The 23,592-nt window shown below is 42.5% G+C and overlaps 1 protein-coding gene across 2 annotated transcripts in view; it reads right to left on the bottom strand.

Moving 5' to 3' along the window:
• Positions 1-9,044: 9,044 nt before the first annotated feature.
• Positions 9,045-23,592, bottom strand: part of med27 (mediator complex subunit 27) — a 90,926-nt gene continuing 76,378 nt past the window's right edge. The window contains exons 5-8 of one of the 2 annotated variants that reach the window (XM_021605362.3): positions 20,775-20,882; positions 14,012-14,053; positions 12,771-12,848; positions 9,045-10,268 (exon numbers count right to left, since the gene is read on the bottom strand). In XM_021605362.3, coding sequence (XP_021461037.1) covers positions 10,134-10,268; positions 12,771-12,848; positions 14,012-14,053; positions 20,775-20,882 — 363 coding nt within the window. In that variant the 3' untranslated portion in view covers positions 9,045-10,133. The remainder of the gene's footprint in view (positions 10,269-12,770; positions 12,849-14,011; positions 14,054-20,774; positions 20,883-23,592) is intronic. The other variant, XM_021605363.3, reaches the window with a different exon arrangement.

Raw genomic sequence — 23,592 nt, 5'->3', positions numbered from 1 at the left:
CTTGTATATATCTTTAAAAAAACATTTTCTAAAGTATTATTCACCTCGTATTCGGAATCCCCCAACAGAAGCTAGCCAGCTCACTAGCTACTAATCAATTAACCACTGCTAGCGGTCATCAGCTAATCTTTAGCTCGGAAAGCTCTCGCCAGTTTGTACAACGCGACTCAAACCAGAGCATACCGGACATATTTTCTCTCCATATCCCCGGATTCCTACCGCAAGCTCTGGACATTTACACCTGGATCTTCGCAGCTAGCTAGCTGCTATCCGAGTACTGGCTAATGTCTATCCCGGAGCAAGCACCAATTAGCCTGGAGCTAGCCCATGCTAGGCCCTTTCTCCCGGCTAGCTAAAGAGGCCCATCAGCCACTCCTTGTCTACAATACCCAGACCCCTTCTACTGCCGGTACGGAACCCCGCCGGTACGGAACCCCGCCGATCCTTCACGACTGGACTACGACGTAATCTGCTCGAGGGGGTCCTCAACTGGCTTCTACATCGCGACCAACCCTGAATGCTCATCCGATCGCTGCGTCCCGCTAGCTACTATTGGTCTAGAGCATATTGGACTGTTAGCTGTATAGATCCATCGGACAATTTCTTGGGCCACTATACCTATTTTGCCAATTGGACTAGGACCCCTCTGCTACTCGGAACCCTAGTAATCCATCACGACAGGTCTAGCAACGTCACCGCACGCGGAGACCAAAACAGACTTTCCTCTGTCGAGACGTCCCTATAAGGCCCTTCTGCTAGCCCCGGTCTGCTAGCTTGTTAGCCCCGGCCTGCTAGCTGCCTGAATCACCGTGTCTCCAGCCAGCCAGACCACTCACTGGACCCCTATTGATCACCAGGCAACGTATGCCTCTCCCTAATATCAATATGCCTTGTCCATTACTGTCCTGGTTAGTGATTATTGTCTTATCTCACTGTAGAGCCTCTAGCCCTGCTCAATATGCCTTAACCTACCATTTAATTCCACCTCCCACATATGCGGTGACATCACCTGGTTTAAACGTCTCTAGAGACAATATCTCTCTCATCATGACTCAATGCCTAGGTTTACCTCCAATGTACTCACATCCTACCATACCTCTGTCTGTACATTATGCCTTGATTCTATTCTCTCACGCCCAGAAACCTGCTCCTTTTATTCTCTGCTCTGAACGCACTAAACGACCAGTCCTGATAGCCTTAAGCCATACCCTCATCCTACTCCTCTTCTGTTCCTCTGGTGATGTAGAGGTTAATCCAGGCCCTGCAGTGCCTAGCTCCTCCCCTACTCCCCAGGCGCTTTCACTTTTTGACTTCTGTAACCGTAAAAGCCTTGGTTTCTTGCATGTTAACATTAGAAGCCTCCTCCCTAAGTTTGTTTTATTCACTGCTTTAGCACACTCTGCCAACCTGGATGTCCTAGCCGTGTCTGAATCCTGGCTTAGGAAGTCCACCAAAAACCCTGAAATTTCCATCCCTAACTATAACATTTTCCGACAAGATAGAACTGCCAAAGGGGGCGGTGTTGCAATCTATTGCAGAGATAGCCTGCAGAGTTCTGTCTTACTATCCAAGTCTTTGTCCAAACAATTTGAACTTCTACTTTTAAAAATCCATCTTTCCAGAAACAAGTCTCTCACTGTTGCTGCTTGCTATAGACCAACCTCTGCCCCAAGCTGTGCCCTGGACACCACATGTGAATTGATTGCCCCTCATCTATCTTCAGAGCTTGTGCTGCTAGGTGACCTAAGCTGTGACATGCTTAACACCCCGGCCATCCTACAATCTAAGCTTGATGCCCTCAATCTCACACAAATTATCAATGAACCCACCAGGTACAACCCCAAATCCATAAACACGGGCACCCTCATAGATATTCCTAACCAACTTGCCCTCCAAATACACTTCTGCTGTTTTCAACCAAGATCTCAGCGATCACTGCCTCTTTGCCTGCATCCGTAATGGGTCTGCGGTCAATCGACCACCCCTCATCACTGTCAAAATCTCCCTAAAACACTTCAGCAAGCAGGCCTTTCTAATCGACCTGGCCCAGGTACCCTGGAAGGATACTGGCCCAGCTATCCTGGACATCCTGTAAGTAGAGGATGCCTGGTTATTCTTTAAAAGTGCATTCCTCACCATCTTAAAGAAGCATGCCCCATTCCAAAAATGTAGAACCAGGAACAGATATAGCCCTTGGTTCTCTCCAGACCTGACTGCCCTTGACCAGCACAAAAACATCCTGTGGCGTTCTGCATTAGCAACTTTTCCGGGAAGTTAGGAACAAATATACACAGGCAGTTAGGAAAGCTAAGGCTAGCTTTTTCAAGCAGAAATTTGCATCCTGTAGCACAAACTCAAAAAAATTCTGGGACACTATAAAGTCCATGGAGAATAAGAGTACCTCCTCCCAGCTGCCCACTGCACTGAGGCTAGGAAACACTGTTTCCACTGATAAATCCATTATAATTGAGAATTTCAATAAGCATTTTCTATGAATAGCCATGCTTTCCATCAGGCTACCCCTACCCCGGTCAACAGCCCTGCGATCCCCACAGTAACTCGCCCGAACCTCCCCAACTTCTCCTTCACCCAAATCCAGATAGCTGATGTTCTGAAACAGCTGCAAAATCTGGTCCCTTACAAATCAGCCGGGCTAGACAATCTGGACTCTCTCTTTCTAAAATTATCTGCCGAAATTGCTGCAAATCCTATTACTAGCCTGTTCAACCTCTCTTTCATAACGTCTGAGATTCCCAAAGATTGGAAAGCTGCCGCGGTCATCCCCCTCTTCAAAGGGGGAGACACTCTAGACCCAAACTGCTACAGACCTAGATCTATTCTACCCTGCCTTTCTAAGGTCTTCGAAAGCCAAGTTAACAAACAGATCTCCGACCATTTCGAATCACACCGTACCTTCTCCGCTATGCAATCTGGTTTCAGAGCTGGTCATGGGTGCACCTCATCCACGCTCAAGGTCCTAAACAATATCATAACCGCCAACGATAAGATAAATAACTGTACAGCCGTATTCATCGACCTGGCCAAGGCTTTCGACTCCATCAATCACAATTCTTATTGGCAGACTCAACATCCTTGGCTTCTCAAATGACGGCCTCGCCTGGTTCACTAACTACTTCTCTGATAGAGTTCAGTGTGTCAAATCGGAGGTCCTGTTGTTCGGACCTGTGGCAGTCTCCATGGGGGGTGCCACAGGGTTTAATTATTGGGCCGACTCTCTTCCCTGTATACATCAATGATGTTACTCTTGCTGCTGGTGATTCTTTGACCAACCTCTATGCAGACGACACCATTCTGTATACCTCTGGCCCTTCTTTGGACACTGTGTTAACTAACCTCCAGATGAGCTTCAATGCCATACAACTCCCCTTCCGTGGCCTCCAACTGCTCTTAAATGCAAGTAAAATTAAATGCATGCTTTTCAACCGATCGCTGCCCGCACCTGCCCGCCCGTCCAGCATCACTACTCTGGATGGTTCTGACGTAGAATATGTGGACAACTACAAATACCTAGGTGTCTGGTTAGACTGTAAACTCTCCTTCCAGACTCACATTAAACATCTCCAATCCAAAATTAAATCTGGAATCGGCTTCCTATTTCGCAACAAAGCATCCTTCACTCATGCTGCCAAACGTACTCTCGTAAAACTGACCATCCGACCGATCCTCGACTTCGGCGATGTCATTTACAAAATAGCCTCCAACACTCTACTCAACAAATTGGATGCAGTCTGTCACAGTGCCATCCGTTTTGTCGACCTGTACACTCTCTTTGGCTGGCCTTCGCTTCATACTCATCGCCAAACCCACTGGCCCCAGGTCATCTACAAGTCTCTGCTAGGTAAAGCCCTGCCTTGTCTCAGCTCACTGGTCACCATAGCAGCACCCACCCGTAGCACGCGCTCAAGCAGGTATATCTTACTCTTACCCCCAAAGCCATTTTTTTCTTTGGCTGCCTCTCCTTCCAGTTTTCTGCTGCCAATCACTGGAATGAACTGCAAAAATCACTGAAGCTGGAGACTCTTACCTCCCTCACTAGCTTTAAGCACCAACTGTCAGAGCAGCACACAGATCACTGCACCTGTACATCTGTAAATTAGCCCATCCAATCTACCTCATCCCCATACTGTATTTATTTATTTATCTTGCTCCTTTGAACCCCAGTATCTCTACTTGCACATTCATCTTCTGCACATTCTACCATTCCAGTGCTTAATTGCTATATTGTAATTACTTCGCCACCATGGCCTATTTATTGCCTTACCTCTCTTATCCTACCTCATTTTTTTCCTACTGTATTATTGATTGTATGCTTGTTTATTCCATGTGTAACTCTGTGTTGTTGTATGTGTCAAACTGCTTTGCTTTATCTTGGCCAGGTCGCAGTTGCAAATGAGAACTTGTTCTCAACTAGCCTACCTGGTTAAATAAAGTTAAAGTAAAAAAATAAAATGTGCAGATCAAATACATCGCTGGAACTCTGATTAAGCTGTTTACATGTCTAATAATTAAAAAAATATATCTGAAAACCAGGTGTTTTAATCAGCGTATGCTTACTTCGATTACTACCTTATGCTGAAGATAAGCAGAGTAAGGTGTTGACATGACCAACATACTCCCATAATCAGTTTAATATCAAATTATTAGAAAGCATGTAAACATACAGAGGACCAATGATATGTACTACTTGCTTAGGTTCCTCACTTTGTTGCATCATCATTTTAAATGCCATTCAAATGTGTCACTGTATTTTTCTATTCAAACATGCAGATATACAATCATTACTGTGGTGTGGTTTGGACAGGTTCACAGTTAATGACCTTTCCATGACCAGAGAGAAGGCAGGACTCACGTGGTGGAGTGCTGCTGATAACACAGTGCTAGTTTGAGATCTGGTGGTGGAGCCAAAGAACAGATGGGAGTTGGATGTGGCCTCCACTGCTGAGGCCGACCCCGGTGTACGCACCTCCTACATACGCCTAGGGCTGTGTGAATGGAGCCTGTCCAGGCTTCTCCTGGCATCGAGAGAAACTCATCACCATCTGCCTCTCGGGACAACGACTGACCTCCCTTACACAGACCTCCTTCCACCTCCCCTCTACTCGGTAATGCAGGCAGAATGGGAGTCCATGGTAAAAAATAAAAAAAAAACACCTCCACTGTAATTAAGAAATGTCAGGGTGTCTGTTCAATAGGTTTTTGACAACCTTTGACATAGACTTAGCCACTCTTATTATGCTGTCAGTTTCCATTTTCATGACGAGGGGAAACTTGATAAAACAAGGAGGGAACACGTCTTGTCTTTGTAATAATGTCAAAATTTTCTAACATAACACACATTATAGTGTGTATTTGGATAGTGAATCCTGTGAGGAAAATTGAGTAGTCTTAACTACCAGTGTGTGCACTGAAAAGTGTGCTGAAAAAAGGCTTACGGCGCAGGGCACAGTTGGCTTTGTAGATACCAGTCATTCAGCAGCGTTGCTAGCTACACACCTTACACCCTGCTCTCTTGGTCTTCTTTCACACCTGAGGGGAGAGGAACACCAGCACTCATTATCAATCATAAGCAGTGTTGGGGAGCAATAATTAGGCATTCCAAGGGAGAATGTGTGTGAGGTGGGGTGAGGAGGGGGGCTGGGAGAGGGTGGGATAATGGGAGGGGAAGGATTACGAGGAAATGCAGCAACAACGGGTAACTCAAAGGAAACAGGGGGAGGCTAATGGAAATGCAGTGGTGGGACAAGACTCTTACTTGTAAAAAAAATATATATACAGTGGGGCAAAAAAGTATTTAGTCAGCCACCAATTGTGCAAGTTCTCCCACTTAAAAATATGAGAGAGGCCTGTAATTTTCATCATAGGTACATTTAAACTATGACAGACAAAATGAGAAAAAAAATCCTGAAAATCATATTGCAGGATTTTTAATGAATTTATTTGCAAATTTTGGTGGAAAATAAGTATTTGGTCAATAACAAAAGTTTATCTCAATACTTTGTTATATACCCTTTGTTGGCAATGACAGAGGTCAAACGTTTTCTGTAAGTCTTCACACACTGTTGCTGGTATTTTGGCCCATTCCTCCATGCAGATCTCCTCTAGAGCAGTGATGTTTTGGGGCTGTTGCTGGGCAACACGGATCTAACATCTAGTGGAAAGTCCAACTCCATATTAATAGCCATGATTTTGGAACGAGATGTTCGACAAGCAGGTGTCCACATACTAGTCATGTAGTGTACATCGTTAGTTGTTAAGTTATTTAGCTAGTGAATTTTAGCCATATAATCATAGACATTGCGCAAGTAAAAACACCTCAAAACAAGAACAAAATAAACGACATTAAACTAGCAATTGGCAGAGACGTTTGGATGCTCCTTCTTATTGTTCTATTAAAGGGAAACTTCACCGCTAGACACTATTTGGGGTGTTCTTCCAGTCTCCCTACATAATTCTGATTGATGATCGGGTGTTTCGGACATAATTATGCACTAAAGCTGTGTTATTTTATTTTTGCGCAGGGAGAGTTCAACCAATGACGTCATTGGTTGATTGAGCCTGCTGTCTGATATAAAATGAATGGAGTCATGTTTTGTAGCAATTGTTGTGGCCTTTGTGTTTTTGGCCGATTGCCCCCTCACGCTAGCAGAGAGTAGATATGGTTGTCCTTGTTCAATAGAGACACTGGACGTGTCTCATGGAAGTTCCCATAATTAGCTAAAATGGCTGCTTCTGAGGATTCCTCTTAGCAAGAAGAGCTGGATGACACCATTTAAAAAATACACAGCTCAAAAAAATAAAGGGAACACTAAAATAACACATCCTAGATCTGAATGAATGAAATATTCTTATTAAATACTTTTTTCTTTACATAGTTGAATGTGCTGACAACAAAATCACACAAAAATGATCAATAGAACACTCACTCACACTCAAAATTAAAGTGGAAAACCACACTACAGGCTGATCCAACTTTGATGTAATGTCCTTAAAACAAGTCAAAATGAGGCTCAGTAGTATGTGTGGCCTCCACGTGCCTGTATGACCTCCCTACAACGCCTGGGCATGCTCCTGATGAGGTGGCGGATGGTCTCCTGAGGGATCTCCTCCCAGACCTGGACTAAAGCATCCGCCAACTCCTGGACAGTCTGTGGTGCAGTCTGTTGGTGGATGGAGCGAGACATGATGTCCCAGATGCTGCTCAATTGGATTCAGGTCTGGGGAACGGGCGGGCCAGTCCATAGAATCAATGCCTTCCTCTTGCAGGAACTGCTGACACACTCCAGCCATATGAGGTTTAGCATTGTCTTGCATTAGGAGGAACCCAGGGCCAACCACACCAGCATATGGTTTCACAAGGGGTCTGAGGATCTCCTCTCGGGTACCTAATGGCAGTCCGGCTATGGAGCATATGGAGGGCTGTGCAGCCCCCCAAAGAAATGCCACCCCACACCATGACTGACCCACCGCCAAACCGGTCATGCTGGAGGATGTTGCAGGCAGCCGAACGTTCTCCACGGCGTCTCCATACTGTCACGTCTGTCATATGTGCTCATTGTGAACCTGCTTTCATCTGTGAAGAGCACAGGGCGCCAGTGGCGAATTTGCCAATCTTGGTGTTCTCTGGCAAATGCCAAACGTCCTGCACGGTGTTGGGCTGTAAGCACAAACCCCAACCGGTGGACGTCGGGCCCTCATACCACCCTCATGGAGTCTGTTTCTGACCGTTTGAGCAGACACATGCACATTTGTGGCCTGCTGGAGGTCATTTTGTAGGGCTCTGGCAGTGCTCCTCCTGCTCCTCCTTGCACAAAGGCGGAGGTAGCGGTCCTGCTGCTGGGTTGTTGTTGCCCTCCTACGGCCTACTCCACGTCTCCTGGTAGCGCCTCCATGTTCTGGACACTACGCTGACAGACACAGCAAACCTTCTTGCCACATCTCACATTGATGTGCCATCCTGGATGAGCTGCACTACCTGAGCCACTTGTGTGGGTTGTAGACTCCGTCTCATACTACCACTAGAGTGAAAGCACCGCCAGCATTCAAAAGTGACCAAAACATCAGCCAGGAAGCATTGGAACTGAGAAGTGGTCTGTGGTCCCCACCTGCAAGAACCACTACTTTATTGGGGGTGTCTTGCTAAATGCCTATAATTTCCACCTGTTGTCTATTCCATTTGCACAACAGGATGTGAAATGTATTGTCAATCAGTGTTGCTTCCTAAGTGGACAGTTTGATTTCACAGAAGTGTGATCGACTTGGAGTTACATTGAGTTGTTTAAGTGTTCCCTTTATTTTTTTGAGCAGTGTATATATTTTACACAGGAACATACAGCCATATTTATTTGAACCGTAATACACTGAAGAGGAGTTGAAACCGGACAGACAAAACAGATGGACAGACACACAGTCCTGTCCTATGGAGGAGACGGCACTAACAGTATGCTGTTATCACCATCATCATTATTCCTTTTATGCTTCATCTGAATAGCTCTTTCGATGGCGGAATCTACATCGTAACATAAACAAAATCAATAATTCAGAGCTGGAAAGCCAGAAAGCGACATGTACAGAGGTGACAAAGTACAATGTCCGTACTGTACTGGGGAGGTTACGAAACAATGGCCCTTTCTACTTTCACTCTTCATGCAATCTCAACCCCTCACATAAACTCATAGTTTTTTCAAAACCGTGCAACAAAGTTTTTAGTTTGGAGAGTGTTGTGTGCTGTCTCTTTGTGACTTAAAATACCTTTAGTTCAGTATTTCAGTTTTGCATGTGGTGTAAAACATTTACACTACATTTGACTGTGAACTGTACGCTCTTTGAGAATGTGCCAAGGATCCTTGATAACTGCTGTTCACAGTCACAAAGAGCCCCATGAATGATGAAATGCATGCGTAATGTCTAATCTGAAAATTGATGAACAACATTGAAGACTAGAGATATTCAAAATGTGTTGTGAATTGACAAGACCCTTTCCTCCACCCTCCAGAAGATTGAGATAAGATGACAGACGGCTACAATTAAAACAATTCTGTACTTTATTTAGACAATGGTTATAAAAAAAAGACTATTTTGAAAATGTACAAAAAGGCAGGCGCCTAATTCTACAGATGTAGGATCTTCATTTGAGCCAGTTTGGTACAGCAAGAAAATAATCCTGCAGCAACAGGAAACTGAAATTATTATGTGGATTATAATTTATGGACATTTTATGTAGGGGTTGATACATTTTTTTGTAAGGGAAAATCAAGTCAAACTACTAAATGGAAATTACAAACTTTTAAAACCTCAAATAGACTACAAGTTAAACATTTCCTGCATTGCAGGAAAGTTCTCCTACAATAGGGTGATAAAATTAAGATATTACATCTGTACAGAATTAGCAATTCCCTTCGCTTGCCATCTAAATACATAAGGGTCATGACCTACTTTTTGAAGTTGACTTTTTAACAACCACCTCACAAAAAATACTTTTCCCTCCACATATCCAGCATAGATCAAGAAATATGAAACCCAGCTCTTGTATAAAAGTGACCAATTACAACACAATGCTAAAAAACGGCACAAGATTTGGGGCATGAATATGTTCGCTCAGCCTTTGATGCAAAACAACTTTTTCATTTTGTTATTTGGAGAGTTGTGTGGAACAGAAAAAAAGGTTCCCGCACAACCAGGGGACTGGAGTAGGAGCAATGAACAATTCTCTATAAGGCAAACATTTGGTCAGCTGTGTGAGATTAGGTTAAAGGTAGACTCATTAATATGACATCATCATACACAGTGGGGGAGAGGGGGACTTACAGACCTAAACAACATTCATGTCATGTTAATGATGGAAGAGTCAACGGTGGCAGTCTTGGCATTTTAATTTGGATGTTGACGTCTGTAAACTGGAATTCCCCCTACGTACTGGAGCTCTCTCTTCATCCCAGTCGGCTACCCGATGCCTATTCAACCAGGAAGTGGACTACCAGGCATGATAGTCTATATATCCCGGGGTTGTTGCTCTACATAGAGAGGTTGAAGAGAAGGTGAAGTCTTGCCATGCTCTCGTCTTATCAGATGAGTTGTCAGAGCAGTTTCCAATGGAACCTGTCCCCACCGTTTCCTCATTGCCTGCACGTGTCGTGGAAGGCCTCCAGGGTACGAAAGTCTCTCCAGGTCGGGGGAAGTCCCTCTTGCAGAAACTTTCCACAGCGCTGACAAGGGGTCTGGAACAGCTTGATGTAGCTTCTTAGCCAGGTCTGCCGAGGAGAGCAAAAAGGGACATTCAGGCTGGAGGACAGTGATATATTTGTCAGGAGGATTCACCAATAGACTGATTCTAGTAAAACATGACATTTTTTATCAAAACTCAATGATGGCCACTACAATGAGCATATGTGCTGACAATGGCGAGAGAGACCCAATGTGGGGGCCTGCGGTTGATCCACCTAGGGGGGTGAAATGGAGCCTCTCCTCCTGCTTGGGCTCCCCCTGCTTTCTCTCCCAGCCAGTCAGTGGGCTCCAGCCAGCCACACCTCCTTCTCAGTCACACACCTGGCAGAACACATTCACCGGCACCATCAATCTAGAGGATTAAAGCCCTGCTCCAAGATTCATCACCAGCCAGGGTAATGTTCACCACTGTCACTGGGAAGCGTGAGAAAAGACCCATTACAACAATCTCAGGTTAGCTCTGCAACCAGAAGGCTACATACAGTTATGTGTAAGGAGAGAGAAATGTCTCTGGAAGCCTATGGAATAGCAACTGAGAAACAGGTGCAGAAAAGCCATATTTGTTTGACTGTTTTAGTAGCTATTTAAGACGGGACTTAGGCCAACTGTTCCCTTCAACAGCATTGATTGCAGACATACAGTACTTTCAGAAAGTACTCACACCTTTTACTTTTAGATCAGAGGACAGGACCGCCGAATGCTGAAGCGCGTAAAAATCGCCTGTCTTCGGTTGCAACACTCACTACCGAGTTCCAAACTGCCTCTGGAAGCAACATCAGCACAATAACTTTGTACATTTAGCTTCCTATCATGACCATCGATTTCTATGAATCTGTACATTTAGCTTCCTATCATGACCATCTATTTCTATGAATCTGTACATTTAGTTTCCTATCATGACCATCTATCTCTATGAATCTGTACATTTAGCTTCCTATCATGACCATCTATTTCTATGAATCTGTACATTTAGTTTCCTATCATGACCATCTATTTTATTTCAAACATTTTTTTGCCCCTTTTTTCTCCCAATTTCGTGGTATCCAATTGGTAGTTACAGTCTTGTCCCATCGTTGCAACTCCCGTACAGAACTCGGGAGAGGCGAAGGTCGAGAGCCGTGCATCTTCCGAAACACAACCCAACCAAGCCACACTGATTCTGGACACAACGCCCGCTTCACCCGGATGCCAGCCGCACCAATGTGTCGGAGGAAACACTGTACACCTGGCGTCGTGTCAGCCTGCATTACGCCCGGCCCGCCACAGGAGTCCCTAGTGCGCGATGGGACAAGAACATCCCTGCCAGCCAAACTCTCCCCTAACCCGGACGACGTTGGGCCAATTGTGAGCAGTCCCATGGGTCTCCCGGTTGTGGCCGGCTGCGACAGAGCCTGGAGTCTTGCCCATCTTTTCTATCTGAATATTTACATATATTGAGAAATAATCACATACTTAAATGTAATATTGTATTTCACGGTTCTTAGGTCCTACTCTAGCACATCAGAGGTATCCTGAAAGTGTTGAAGTGATCTGTTTTAAACAGATTTGTTTGTAAAGTTTGTGCTAGCAATGAGTAAGTGATTGACAAATCACTACAAGACAAACATGGAATCAATAAGTAAACAACTAAACCATATAAATACTATTTATAGTGCCTTGAAACGTCTCATTCATTCTAAGATTGTCTTCAAACGTATTGAGACAGTCTATAGATGCACCTTAAAGATGTCTTGACTTTTTAAGATGTCTTAAGACGTTTCAAAACATGGTGATGTCTGGGTATGTAGTGATCATGTCTTTCTGGACAGTGTCAAGCTGTAAATGAGGACAGGTCAGTAAAGGAGGTGCCCCGCTGTTGGCCCTGAAGCCGAGCCGTTGAGCTGTCCGTTTGAAACCCCTCCCTAAAGGACGGCGGTGCTACCCAGCCCCCACACCCTGGCCAGGTCAGATCAAAATAGTATCTCATTGATTTTCAGCACCGGAGAGGAGCGGCTAATCAATCTCCCTCACTTCAGCACTAAGAGCATGGATCTACAGAGTGGACAGTCGGGCTATTTAAAGACTAAAACATCAAAACACTAATATATAACCCCGTCCTGCACTCCGGGAAGCCAGGAGTAAGAACATCCGATGGTACCTGATACATCACACAATAACAATGACAAGTATTTTCTATGCTTCCTGAGGTACCTCCTCTATTGGACTATGTGGTGACTGGCTACTAGCGTCAGTGAGAGATGGAAGCTTTGTCTGAACTCAACCAGTAGTTATTCAGTAATAGCCTGACAATTTTCAACCCCCTCCTCCCCTTATAAAAAATTAGTGTCTGAGCTTTAAATCAAATGAGGTACTGTTACAGTACTGTGTGATAAGATGCCTGGACTGACTAGCAATGGAAGTGCAATCCATCGGCTATGTGTACATGGTGAAGATATGGGACAAAAGACAGAGTGGATTATCAAGTAAAGGAGCTCAGACACAGGGTGGGAGAGGGTTATGTAGAGCGTTTGCTTTGTGAATGTGCTCACCATGAAGGACCGTACCACCACGTCGGGCATTTGTGGAAGTTGGTAGTGCAGCAGAGCAGTGGTGGCATGATCCGTAACCTTAAGAGAGAAAACGGGGCTTGTAAAAACCCATGAACATTTGAGAACATTCCAGGTGTCTCTGCTAAACCTGAAACAATAAAATAATATTAAGCCTGCCAGTTCATGTTCAATTCTATATGGTTTTATGAGCAAGCATTACATAGCATAATCAATTCAAGCGGTCAAGTAAAAACAAGATGTTTTCAAAGACAGAGTACTTATTACTCAACTTTTAAAATAACTAAAAGAGTTCTGGTAGACTACTGCATGGTTGTCATTGGAGCAATACTAATCATAGCGTATACTGTATCCATCTCTCACTCCTACACATTCACTTGGCAGTGACTGGGTTTTTTATTCTTAATACTTTGATCAAAATCAAATATTCATCCCACATGCAATTATCTGCGGGCCATCTATTACGTAACTAAGTTCTTCTGTCGATGTAGCTAGTATTGTTTTATTCTGTGTCCAGTCAATATGTCCATTGCTATTACATTTTTACCATCTGGCAAAGCATGAGGGACACGGCTATTAGCAGCACATGGCAGGCATATAGTACACTAAATGCACAGGGAAAACATATCAAAGCAGAAGGGGGGCTTTCTCCTCAAAGAAGATGTAAGGATATGACTGGGCGGTTAACAAAGAGGCTTTGGTGACAAGTCAGACCTTGGCAGTGCAGTGACAGATGGGAGGGGAAGCTGAGAGGTGCCATCCTCCCTTTCTCTCGCCTTCCTCACGGTCTGTTTGACTTAGCATTAGGATGAGATCAAGAAATAAACATACTGTGCTCTGAACAGCCAGGGGGCACAAGTGACAATGCTCTATGAAAAACACAATTGGGGGCTCTCTTTCTATTAATGCTGGCTCCATCCCAGTCGTTGGTGTGTGTGGCTTTCTGGCTGCCCATATGCTGCCATGGCGATGACTCCGCCTGATGAGATTTGGTGAGGGAGGATGAGAGGGAAGTGAGGACGACTCATAACCCCCATATGCTCGCCAGAAATGAGTTTGAAATTAAATCCGACCGGAAACAGAGTACATTTTGGTATGACAGGGCTTGACAAGTGGGAGAGAACACCCAGCAACAGCTGGCCCAATGGGAGAGAGACAGAGGGTTCCACAGAGGGTTGTGCATTGTATCTCCGTTTGGAGTAAACATAGAGATAGGGTCTCACCTTCTGAAATACCTGATAGTTTGACTTTGACCAGATATCCAGCTGAGGAGAGAAAATGATATTATTCTCATATCTATGTAATCAATCGTACATTTTCAAATCCACACACATCATTTTCTTCAGTTGTATACGATACAAATCACAGCAAGTGTTAATTTTGAGAATTTAGAACAATGAGATTGGAGTACACGTGTCGTCATCATCAAGACTGACCTCCCCCAAATTCAATTATGGACTTCGAAGCCAGTTCCACTGCATTTTTTCAATGTTCCCCTCTAATCAGGGACTGATTTAGACCTGGGACACCAGGTGTGTGCCATTCATTATCAGGTAGAACAGAAAAGTTGTAAATGAGAACTTGTTCCCAACTGGCCTACCTGGTTAAATAAAGAAACTTAAATAAATAAATAAATATAAAAAAAATTAAATACCTCGGGACTACACCATCAACATTCACTTAAGTCTATAATCTTTGTAATACCATTCATTAACATTGTATTGATAATTTGATCAGGTCTATATTTTAAATTCAAATGGCTCCTCTCTTCTGGATCCCCTGCTGTCCTGTGACTTGCATGGTCCTTCAGTGAACTGGGAGAGAAGGGCAGGAGATTGTGCGAAGGTCGTCCAAACATTTTCAAAGGCGATAACAAATCAAAACACTACCCTGAAACTAATATCAAACAGGCCTGGTGTCAGCATTTATTAGAGAAATCGGATTCAATCCCCCTCTGTCCCTTTACCCACTACCGACACACAGAGACCCTTTGAAGGGAAAATAATACAGGATCACAAATTACCCAAGAGATGCCTTCGATAGTCTTTGAAGCCCTCCTTTGATAGTGCAGTTTTCCTTCTCCTTTTCTCTCTCTCTCTGTATGCTAGAAGGTTCAGCTTGCTGCTCCTGCTGCTTCTTACCGTATGATAATTAGTGGAGAAAACGGCAGAAATAGGGATGTTGGAGCCTGAGGGGCGGGGGTGTGAGACATCCTAAACAAAACCCTGGCTGCTGTTGTGTCTGTCTAACTCATCCTAGGTGGAGCTTTGGGAATGTCTGGACTTCAAAACATTTTCCATGGAGCACATTATCTCTATAAAGTACCCTGGGAAGTTGTGGCAGTTACATATACACTACCGTTCAAAAGTTTGGGATCACTTAGAAATGTCCTTGTTTTGATCAGAAATACAGTGTAGACATTGTTAATGTTGTAAATGACTATTGTAGCTGGAATATCTATGGAATATCTACAGATGCCCATAATCAGCAACCATCACTTCTGCGTTCCAATGGCACGTTGTGTTAGCTAATCCAAGTTTTTAATTTTAAAAGGCTAATTGATCATTATAAAAGTATTTTGTGATTATGTTACCACAGCTGAAAACTGTTGTACTGATTAAAGAATCAATAAAACGGGCCTTCTTTAGACTAGTTGTGTATCTGGAGCATCAGCTTTTTTTGGTTCGATTTTACGGCTCAAAATGACCAGAAACAATGGACTTTCTTCCTAAACTCATCAGACAATTCTTGTTCTGAGAAATGAAGGCTATTCCATGTGAGAAATTGTCAAGATCTGGTACATTGCTGTGTACTACTGCTGTGTAAACTGGCTCTAACCACAATAGAAAGAGGAGTGGGAGGCCCCTGTGCACAACTGAGCAATAGGACAAGTACATTAGAGTGTCTAGTTTGAGAAACAGACACCCCACTAGAAGGCCAGCATCCCGGAGTCGAATCTTCACTGTTGACGTTGAGACTGGTGTTGTGCGGGTACTATTTAATGAAGCTGCCAGTTGAGGACTAGAAAATATTAATATTCATGAAATCACAAGTGCAACATAGGAATACACAGCTTAGCCTTTTGTTAATCCACCTGTCGTCTCAGATTTTGAGATTATGCTTTACAGCGAAAGCAATACATGCGTTTGTGTAAGTTTATCGATTGCTCGACAAAACAATAAGTACACCTAGCATCAGGTAACTTGGTCACGAAAATCAGAAAAGCAATCAAATTAATCGATTACTTTTGATGATCTTCGGATGTTTTCACTCACGAGACTCCCAGTTAGACAACAAATGTTCCTTTTGTTCCATAAAGATATTTTTTATATCCAAATACATCCGTTAGTTTGGGGCGTTATGCCCAGGAATCCACCGGAAAGAGCGGTCACGACAACGCAGACAAAAATTCCAAATTATATCCATAATGTCAACAGAAACATGTAAAAAGTTTTTTATAATCAATCCTCAGGGTGTTTTTCAAATATCTATTCGATAATATATCAACCGGGACAGTTGGCTTTTCACTAGGACTGGGAGTAACAATGGTCGCCTCTATCTTTTGCGCACAAATCACTCTGAGAGCCCCCACCTGTCCACTTACGCAATGTGGTCGTTCACGCTCATTCTTCAAAATAAAAGCCTGAAACTATGTCTAAAGGCTGTTGACACCTTAGGGAAGCCATAGAAAGAGGAATCTGGTTGATATCCCTTTCAATGAGCAATAGGGATGCATAGGAACACAGGGGTTTCAAAATAAGAGTCACTTCCTGATTGGATTTGTCTCAGGCTTTTGCCTGCAATATCAGTTCTGTTATACTCACAGACAATATTTTTACAGTTTTGGAACCTTTAGAGTGTTTTCTATCCTAATCTGTCAATTATATGCATATTCTAGCATCTGGTCCTGAGAAATAGGCCGTTTACTTTGGGAACGTTATTTTTCCAAACATAGAAATAGTGCCCCCTAGCTCCAAGAGGATAACAATGTCTACACTTTATTTCTGATCAATTTAGTGTTATTTTAATGGACAAAAAATGTGCTTTTCTTTCAAAAACAAGGACATTTCTAAGTGACCCTACATTTTTGAATGGTAGTGTATGTGAGAGCTCGATTTAAAACACTAAATCCATGTATGTGCTTGTGTGTGCGCACACATACACACACACAGTTGAGTACATCAGACAGCATTGTTCTGGCAGGAGGTTCAGAAGTCTACCATTCATTGGCATAATTAATGGTGATCAAGGTTCTCTGTGGCTTTGATGGCCTCCTAATATTGATGTCAGTTCAAAGAGTCCTCACTCTCTGGCTGAGTGAGGGCGAAACACCAACACAGAGCCACATTCAAAATTAATTAGGGATTAATGTTGAATCTGATAGAGTGGAAATCGTAGAGGAAAGCCAATGTCACATATCCTTTACAAGTTTTTCATGTGAGTATGCAAGAGAGGAAGTGGTCACCTAAATTATTCAGCCGTGCCAACAGAAAACTGACAATGAGGAATGGAGGTCCAGACCCTGGATTGCATCGTCTTACGTTAGCAGCTGGAGACCATCAACCCCCTTGTATAAAAGGCTATATGAGGTCCCTTTGAATACATAGCCGAGAGGGATCCTTCATTGTAGCCAGTACAGTCTCAAGAAGACTGAAGTAGAGGTCTTCACAGGTCCAATAGACCAGAAACTCCGAGATCTGACCCAGGACCAGAGTGGTTCCTAAATTCAGACTTCTGTCTTGGATCTGGGTCGAGTCTGATACACTACATGACCAAACGTATGTGGATCTCGACAAAGGTACTTCTGTATGGACCTCGCTTTGTGCACGGGGACATTGTCATGCTGAAACAGGAAAGGGCCTTCCCCAAACTGTTGCCACAAAGTTGGAAGCACAGAATTGTCTAGAATGTCATTGTATGTTGTAGCGTTAAGATTTCCCTTCACTGGGACTAATGGACCTAGCCTGAACCATGAAAAACAGCCCCAACCCCATTGTTCTTCCTCCACCAAACTTTACAGTTCGGGGAAGTAGCGTTCTCCTGGCATCTGCCAAACCCAGACCCGTCCGTCAGACAGCCAGATGGCGGAGCACAAATCATCACTCAAGAGAAAGCTCTTCATTTAGGCCATTCTACTGCCAATGTTTGTCCATGGAGATTGCATGGCTGTGTGCTCGATTTTATACACCTGTCAGCAACGGGGGTGGCTGAAATAGCCGAATCCCCTAATTTGAAGGTGTGCCCACATACTTTTGTATATTGGCCACAGGTCTCGGGTATGTGCAATTAAAATTGATTTACTGACTGGACCCGGCCTCTTAATTTAATGTGTGAGGTGATGACAATTGTGTGAACTTGCTTTCTATGTCAGCCAATAGCAACTCAATAAAACGTAAAGCTTATGTCCAGCTGAAACTGGTTCTGGCCACTCGCCTCACACGTGTCTGCGGCTGTTGATTGCAAAGATGGAGGACATTTTTAATGAAGTAAAAGGAAAGCTAGAGGAGAAAGTGTATAGTGAAAATAAACCGACAAGGGGAAAATCTGTGAGTGAACAAAGACGAGAAGGTTGGCGTGGCAAAATGGACTGCATGCAACTTGCTATTCAGGTTTGATGCAATTTTCTAACTTTTATTTATTTATTTTCATTTGGTTTCTCATCATTATTATTATTGGCCTATTTAAGAATCTAAGCCAGTTTTTTAAATATGCTCAAAGTGTTTTTGTTTTTGCTGCGACATTTTTGTTGGCTAAATTAAGTTCCATCTGTCTTTTTAATTTAAGATTAAAAGTAAGCCTGTTGTAAAATAAATAACTTATTGCAGTCATTTGTTGGGTAGGCCATCACTGAAGGCGGCAGTTATGTCGAAACATTGGTAAATACCCAATAAATTACTGGGAGTTTATATATGGAGAGTGCGACTCTATTTTGATAGTTTATAGTTTATTTTCCGTTAGTCAGCACCGCCACACAAACTCATTTTTCTGGATGTTCGCCAGTTCATGTTTTTAAGGCCTGCGGTAGGAACCCACCTTTGTTGGTAATTGCTGCAATATAGGCCTAAGCCTGTTAACTTTTGTGAAGGTTTAAACCAGTTTTTTAAATATGCAACAAATGTTTTGTTTCATTCTGTTGAGATATTTTCTTTGGCCAAATTGAGTTCCAACTCTAATGTTGTGTTGCCGGTAGGCTACTCGCACTCACACTAAAACCATGAAAAGGAGGTGCTTTAAAACTTTATTTAATGATGCAATAACCTGTTTGTATTTTCCGTATAAACAAAGATGCCTTACTTTTGATATTACCCTATATTACCCTAATACAGTTAAGAATCCTTCGTCAAGGTCTGGTGTGGTATGGCTATATATATATATATATATTTTTTTTTTATTCAAGCATTATTTAACAAGGCAAGTCAGTTAAGAACAAATTCTTATTTACAATGACGGCCTACTGGGGAACAGTGGGTTAACTGCCTTGTTCAGGGGCATAAAATATTTCTACCTTGTCAGCTCGGTGATTCGATCGAGGCAACCTTTCGGTTACTGACCCAACGTTCTAACCACTAGGTTACCTGCTGCCTATGAAGGCAGTGCACACCGGCACTCCAACTGGCTCCAACAGTTTAACTTGAGGAAGAATGTTTAAGGCCTACCAGAGTTACTCCTTTAATCTAACAATATAATGTTTATCTTTCCCAAAAATATTCTGATAAAAATGTGACAAATTAGCTTTATGTAGGCCTATCTGTATAGCAGTAGTAGCCTATCAGACAAGGATAAAGAACGCAAGTTGGTGTTGGGAACATGGCGCCGGCATATCTCGGTCTCTCTAGGGCTAGGACCAAACTTCTTTTAAAAAGATTTAGAAGAATATCATACAGTGGACTCCTAGGCCTATATGAATGCAATGTCTTGATGCATTTAGCGCAAACATTTCTGACAGCTGAACCGGGAGGTGGTCAATTATTGTTTTAAGAAAGTAAACACCATAAAACAATAGGCTATAAAGTTTTGAATATCCTACACATATAAACACAATAGTTTTTTAAATAATTTGTTATAGTTTACATACATGTAGGTTGGAGTCATTTAAACTTGTTTTTCAACCACTCCACAAATGTATTGTTAACAAATTATAGTTTTGGCAAGTAGGTTAGGACATCTACTTTGTGCCATGACAAGTCATTTTTCCAACAATTGTTTACAGACAGATTATTTCACTTATAATTCGCCGTATCACAATTCTAGTGGGTCATAAGTTTACATACACTAAGTTGACAATGCCTTTAAACAGCTTGGAAAATTCCATAAAATTATGGCATGGCTTTAGAAGCTTCTGAAATGCTAATTGACATCATTTGATGGCGCTAGCAGGTTTCTCTCTCTCTTTTTCTACTCTCGGAAGTGAATGGGTCTCTCTAATCCGAACCGGCACAGGTCTGTTTTTCCACAGGCCTTTTTGGAACGGGTCTAACTGTCCTCGAGTACATTCAGAACGGGTCTCTCATAAAAAAGTTTTTTTAAATGGACTTTCATTTTTTTATTTTACACATATATATATATATATTTTTACATTTGAGTTATTTAGACGACACTCTTATTCAGAGTGACTTAAAGGAGCATTTAGGGTTACGTGCCCTTGCTCAAGGGCACATCGACAGGTTTTTTACCTAGTTGGCTCCGGGATGCATATTGGGTCATGTGGGAAAGCCACGGATCCATTACAGAATGGATCAACCTTTTTGGGACCCGTGAAGACCTTGCAACTGAAGTCTCCTGGGATGTGAACAGATAATATGCCTAGTATGACGTCTCTTGACCTGAGTGTAAAAGTAATACCTTTTGTAATGTAATACCTTATGTGAAGTAATACCGTATGCATATTTTTTCAATGGAGAGAGGGTCGCACCTCGCCATCTCATGCAGTACAACCCAATCCAGCTGTTTGGGCACTAACCTCCCTTTTAACCCTGAACACAATACCTTGCCATCCTCGGAATACACATTCTCGCTGAATCCCCTCACGATGGTCCGGTCTATGAACAAGCTTCTCATCACCACGATGGCTTTCAGCACCTTCCCCAACGTCACCTAAAGGAAGAGACAGCAGAGTTGAAAAGACAACGACAAATGAAGCCTTGTTCAATCCTCTCCTAACCAACTGCCATGTCAAAGAAATGTGCATAGACTTCTTCCCCTTGTCTCTCCCCTTGAGGCGAAGGTTAACCTACAGTGCTCTCCACTGGATGGCCCAATAGGCTTATTGTACTTTCCAGTGAATTAACCTTGGAAAAGAGCAGACACCTCTTTTCATCTGACACACGCTTGACATACATAATTACTGAGTTGCAAAGTGTGCCCTGTTAGATATTGACCTTGATCTTTCAAGGCTGAGTAAAGCTTACAAAGGGCTTTGACTATCTCTGTGTAAGAGCAGGGGATAAGAAAGAAACAGCCGAAATGTACCTCTTTAGGTACCAGAGAGAGAGGGAGGGAGAGAGAGAGGGAAAGATGGAGAAAAAGGGAGAGAGAAAGAGAGGAGGGAGAGAAAGGGTTAGAGGGGGAGCATGATAAGAGGGAGAAAAAACCTTGCTTCATTTGTCAAAGCTGTTCCAACAGCAGCAGCATCCCTAGAACAAAATAGCGGTGCTTATCGGCTGCTCTACCCAGTCAGAATTATTCCTCCAAGTCAGCGATCCGGCTCAGCTGGTGAATGGGAGGGAAGACCGTCCCAGACTGACAGGGAGAGCACAATATTTGGGAGGGCTTTCAGGACTCCACTCAAACATGAGAAAGAGGGGGTGACTGAGAAAACCTGTTTAAACAAGCCAGTTGGATTCAATGGCAGACTTAGCAGAACAACTTTGCATGTAATGAGCAACAGTTCAGGCAAAGTTGTTTCAAAAGAAAAGAAAGATGTTTCAAAAGATGTTGCATGTTACAAAATATACTAAGTAGGCCTACACATTTTGAAATTCATGTTTCAATAAATTAAAGACCTAAAGAGGCAGTCTTTTTTACGAATGTTACCAGCCATTTACCTCGACATTAGGCTGGCTATATCTACAAAAAAACTATTTTCATTAATATAGTATGGTGTTCACAACTAAATTGTCTTCATCAGGCTTCCTTCCCCAAGCTGAGAACATTGTGTTGACATTGTTTGAGTCTGTGAAAGCCTTATGGTAGGCTTACATGGTAACATGTTAATTACACAGTAATAAGCTAACCAATTAAATAATTAAACCGTTTCACGGGTACAATTTAGTACCAGTTACAGTAGTTACCAATTGTGTTGAATTCTAACATATCAATTTGTTGCCAGATAATTTCCTGTTAATATCATACAAACATTGTGGAAGCAGTACCGTAAAATGAAGTGCCCCCAAGACATCTGCAATGGTCATTTCAGATGGCTCATTAAATCGGTTCTTATTAAATATTCGACCAGTTGGATGTTTTTCTAGCTCTAAATAAAATGGAAACTGATCAGTGTTTCAGTTCAGTGGATTAGTAAGCTCTAAGCTATGAGAGAAAATGGTCATCTTACTGTGCTCGGTATTTGAATTTGTGCAGTGAGGAAAACACTTCAAAAGCATTTGACTTGATGTATTGTTCTGCACACCAAAATAAAAAAACAAAAGGATACGTATTAAGTCCGGTGACAGAGAATCTAACAACCCTCCATGCATAAATGAATAAATGCATTAATGGAGAAAATATCACCATTGAAAATCATTTGTTTCTCCACAGAAGACGGCCTGTTAGATGGCCTAAGAGGCTTCTGTAAAAGGCTGGTCACTTCCACAGCTCTTGTAACCAGCTAATTGGAGAGGTGATCAGCAAACAAATTTCAAGGAGCGCCTGAACCCATCGAGTGCACTTACAGTGTAGAAAGGAGAGAAACGTACTCCTGTTAAGTGTTAGCACAGATTAGTAAAAGACAGTGATGGTTCCAAAACAGTTCAAGGCTAACTAAGTAAATGCAGTATTTATGCAGTATGATGAGAGGAGGAAAGTCTTGCTGCATGGCCAGTCAAAGTAGGATAAACTGTAGATCAACCCAGAACCACTACTCAGAGAAGTACACACACGTCTCTCAAAAAGTCCTTCAGAGAGATGACAAACCAAAATACATTTTGAAACAATTGAATACTGCCTTCTCCCATGTCTGACAAACAGTCACCAACCTCACTTCAGCTACAGCAAATCCAAATCCTCCATTTTAAGAGCCTTTCTGTGGTTTTAGTAGCCTTTTCAGTATTTATAAATTATTCTGCAAGAAAGTTTGTAATGGACAACAAATCAATCATCATCATTACATGGACAATTCACACCGAATCAAAGTTGTCAGAAGTTTATGTACCTCACAAGTCAATATGGAGTCCCTGGCATGCTTCTACACCTGCATTGCCTGCTGTTTGGGGTTTGAGGCTGGGTTTCTGTACAGCACTTTGAGATATCAGCCGATGTAAGAAGGGCTTTATAAATACATTTGATTTGATATACAGTGCATTCAAAAAGTATTCAGACTCCTTCCCCTTTTCCACATTTTGTTATGTTAAAGCCTTATTCTAAAATGGATTAAATGACCTTTTCCCCCCTCATCTATCCACACACAATAACCAATAATGACAAAGCAAAAACAGGTTTAGACATTTTTGCAAATATATTTAAAATAAATAACAGAAATACCTTATTTACATACAGTACTAGTCAAAAGTTTGGACACCTACTCATTCCAGGTTTTTTTTTCTTCTCTTTTTTCTACAATAGTGAAGACATCAAAACTATGAAATAA

Source organism: Oncorhynchus mykiss, chromosome 6 (assembly GCF_057628025.1).
Source record: "Oncorhynchus mykiss isolate SJ-2025 chromosome 6, ASM5762802v1, whole genome shotgun sequence".
NCBI lineage: Eukaryota > Metazoa > Chordata > Actinopteri > Salmoniformes > Salmonidae > Oncorhynchus > Oncorhynchus mykiss.
The sequence above is the reverse complement of the archived record's forward strand: the minus strand, read 5'-3'. Positions and strand labels throughout refer to the sequence as shown.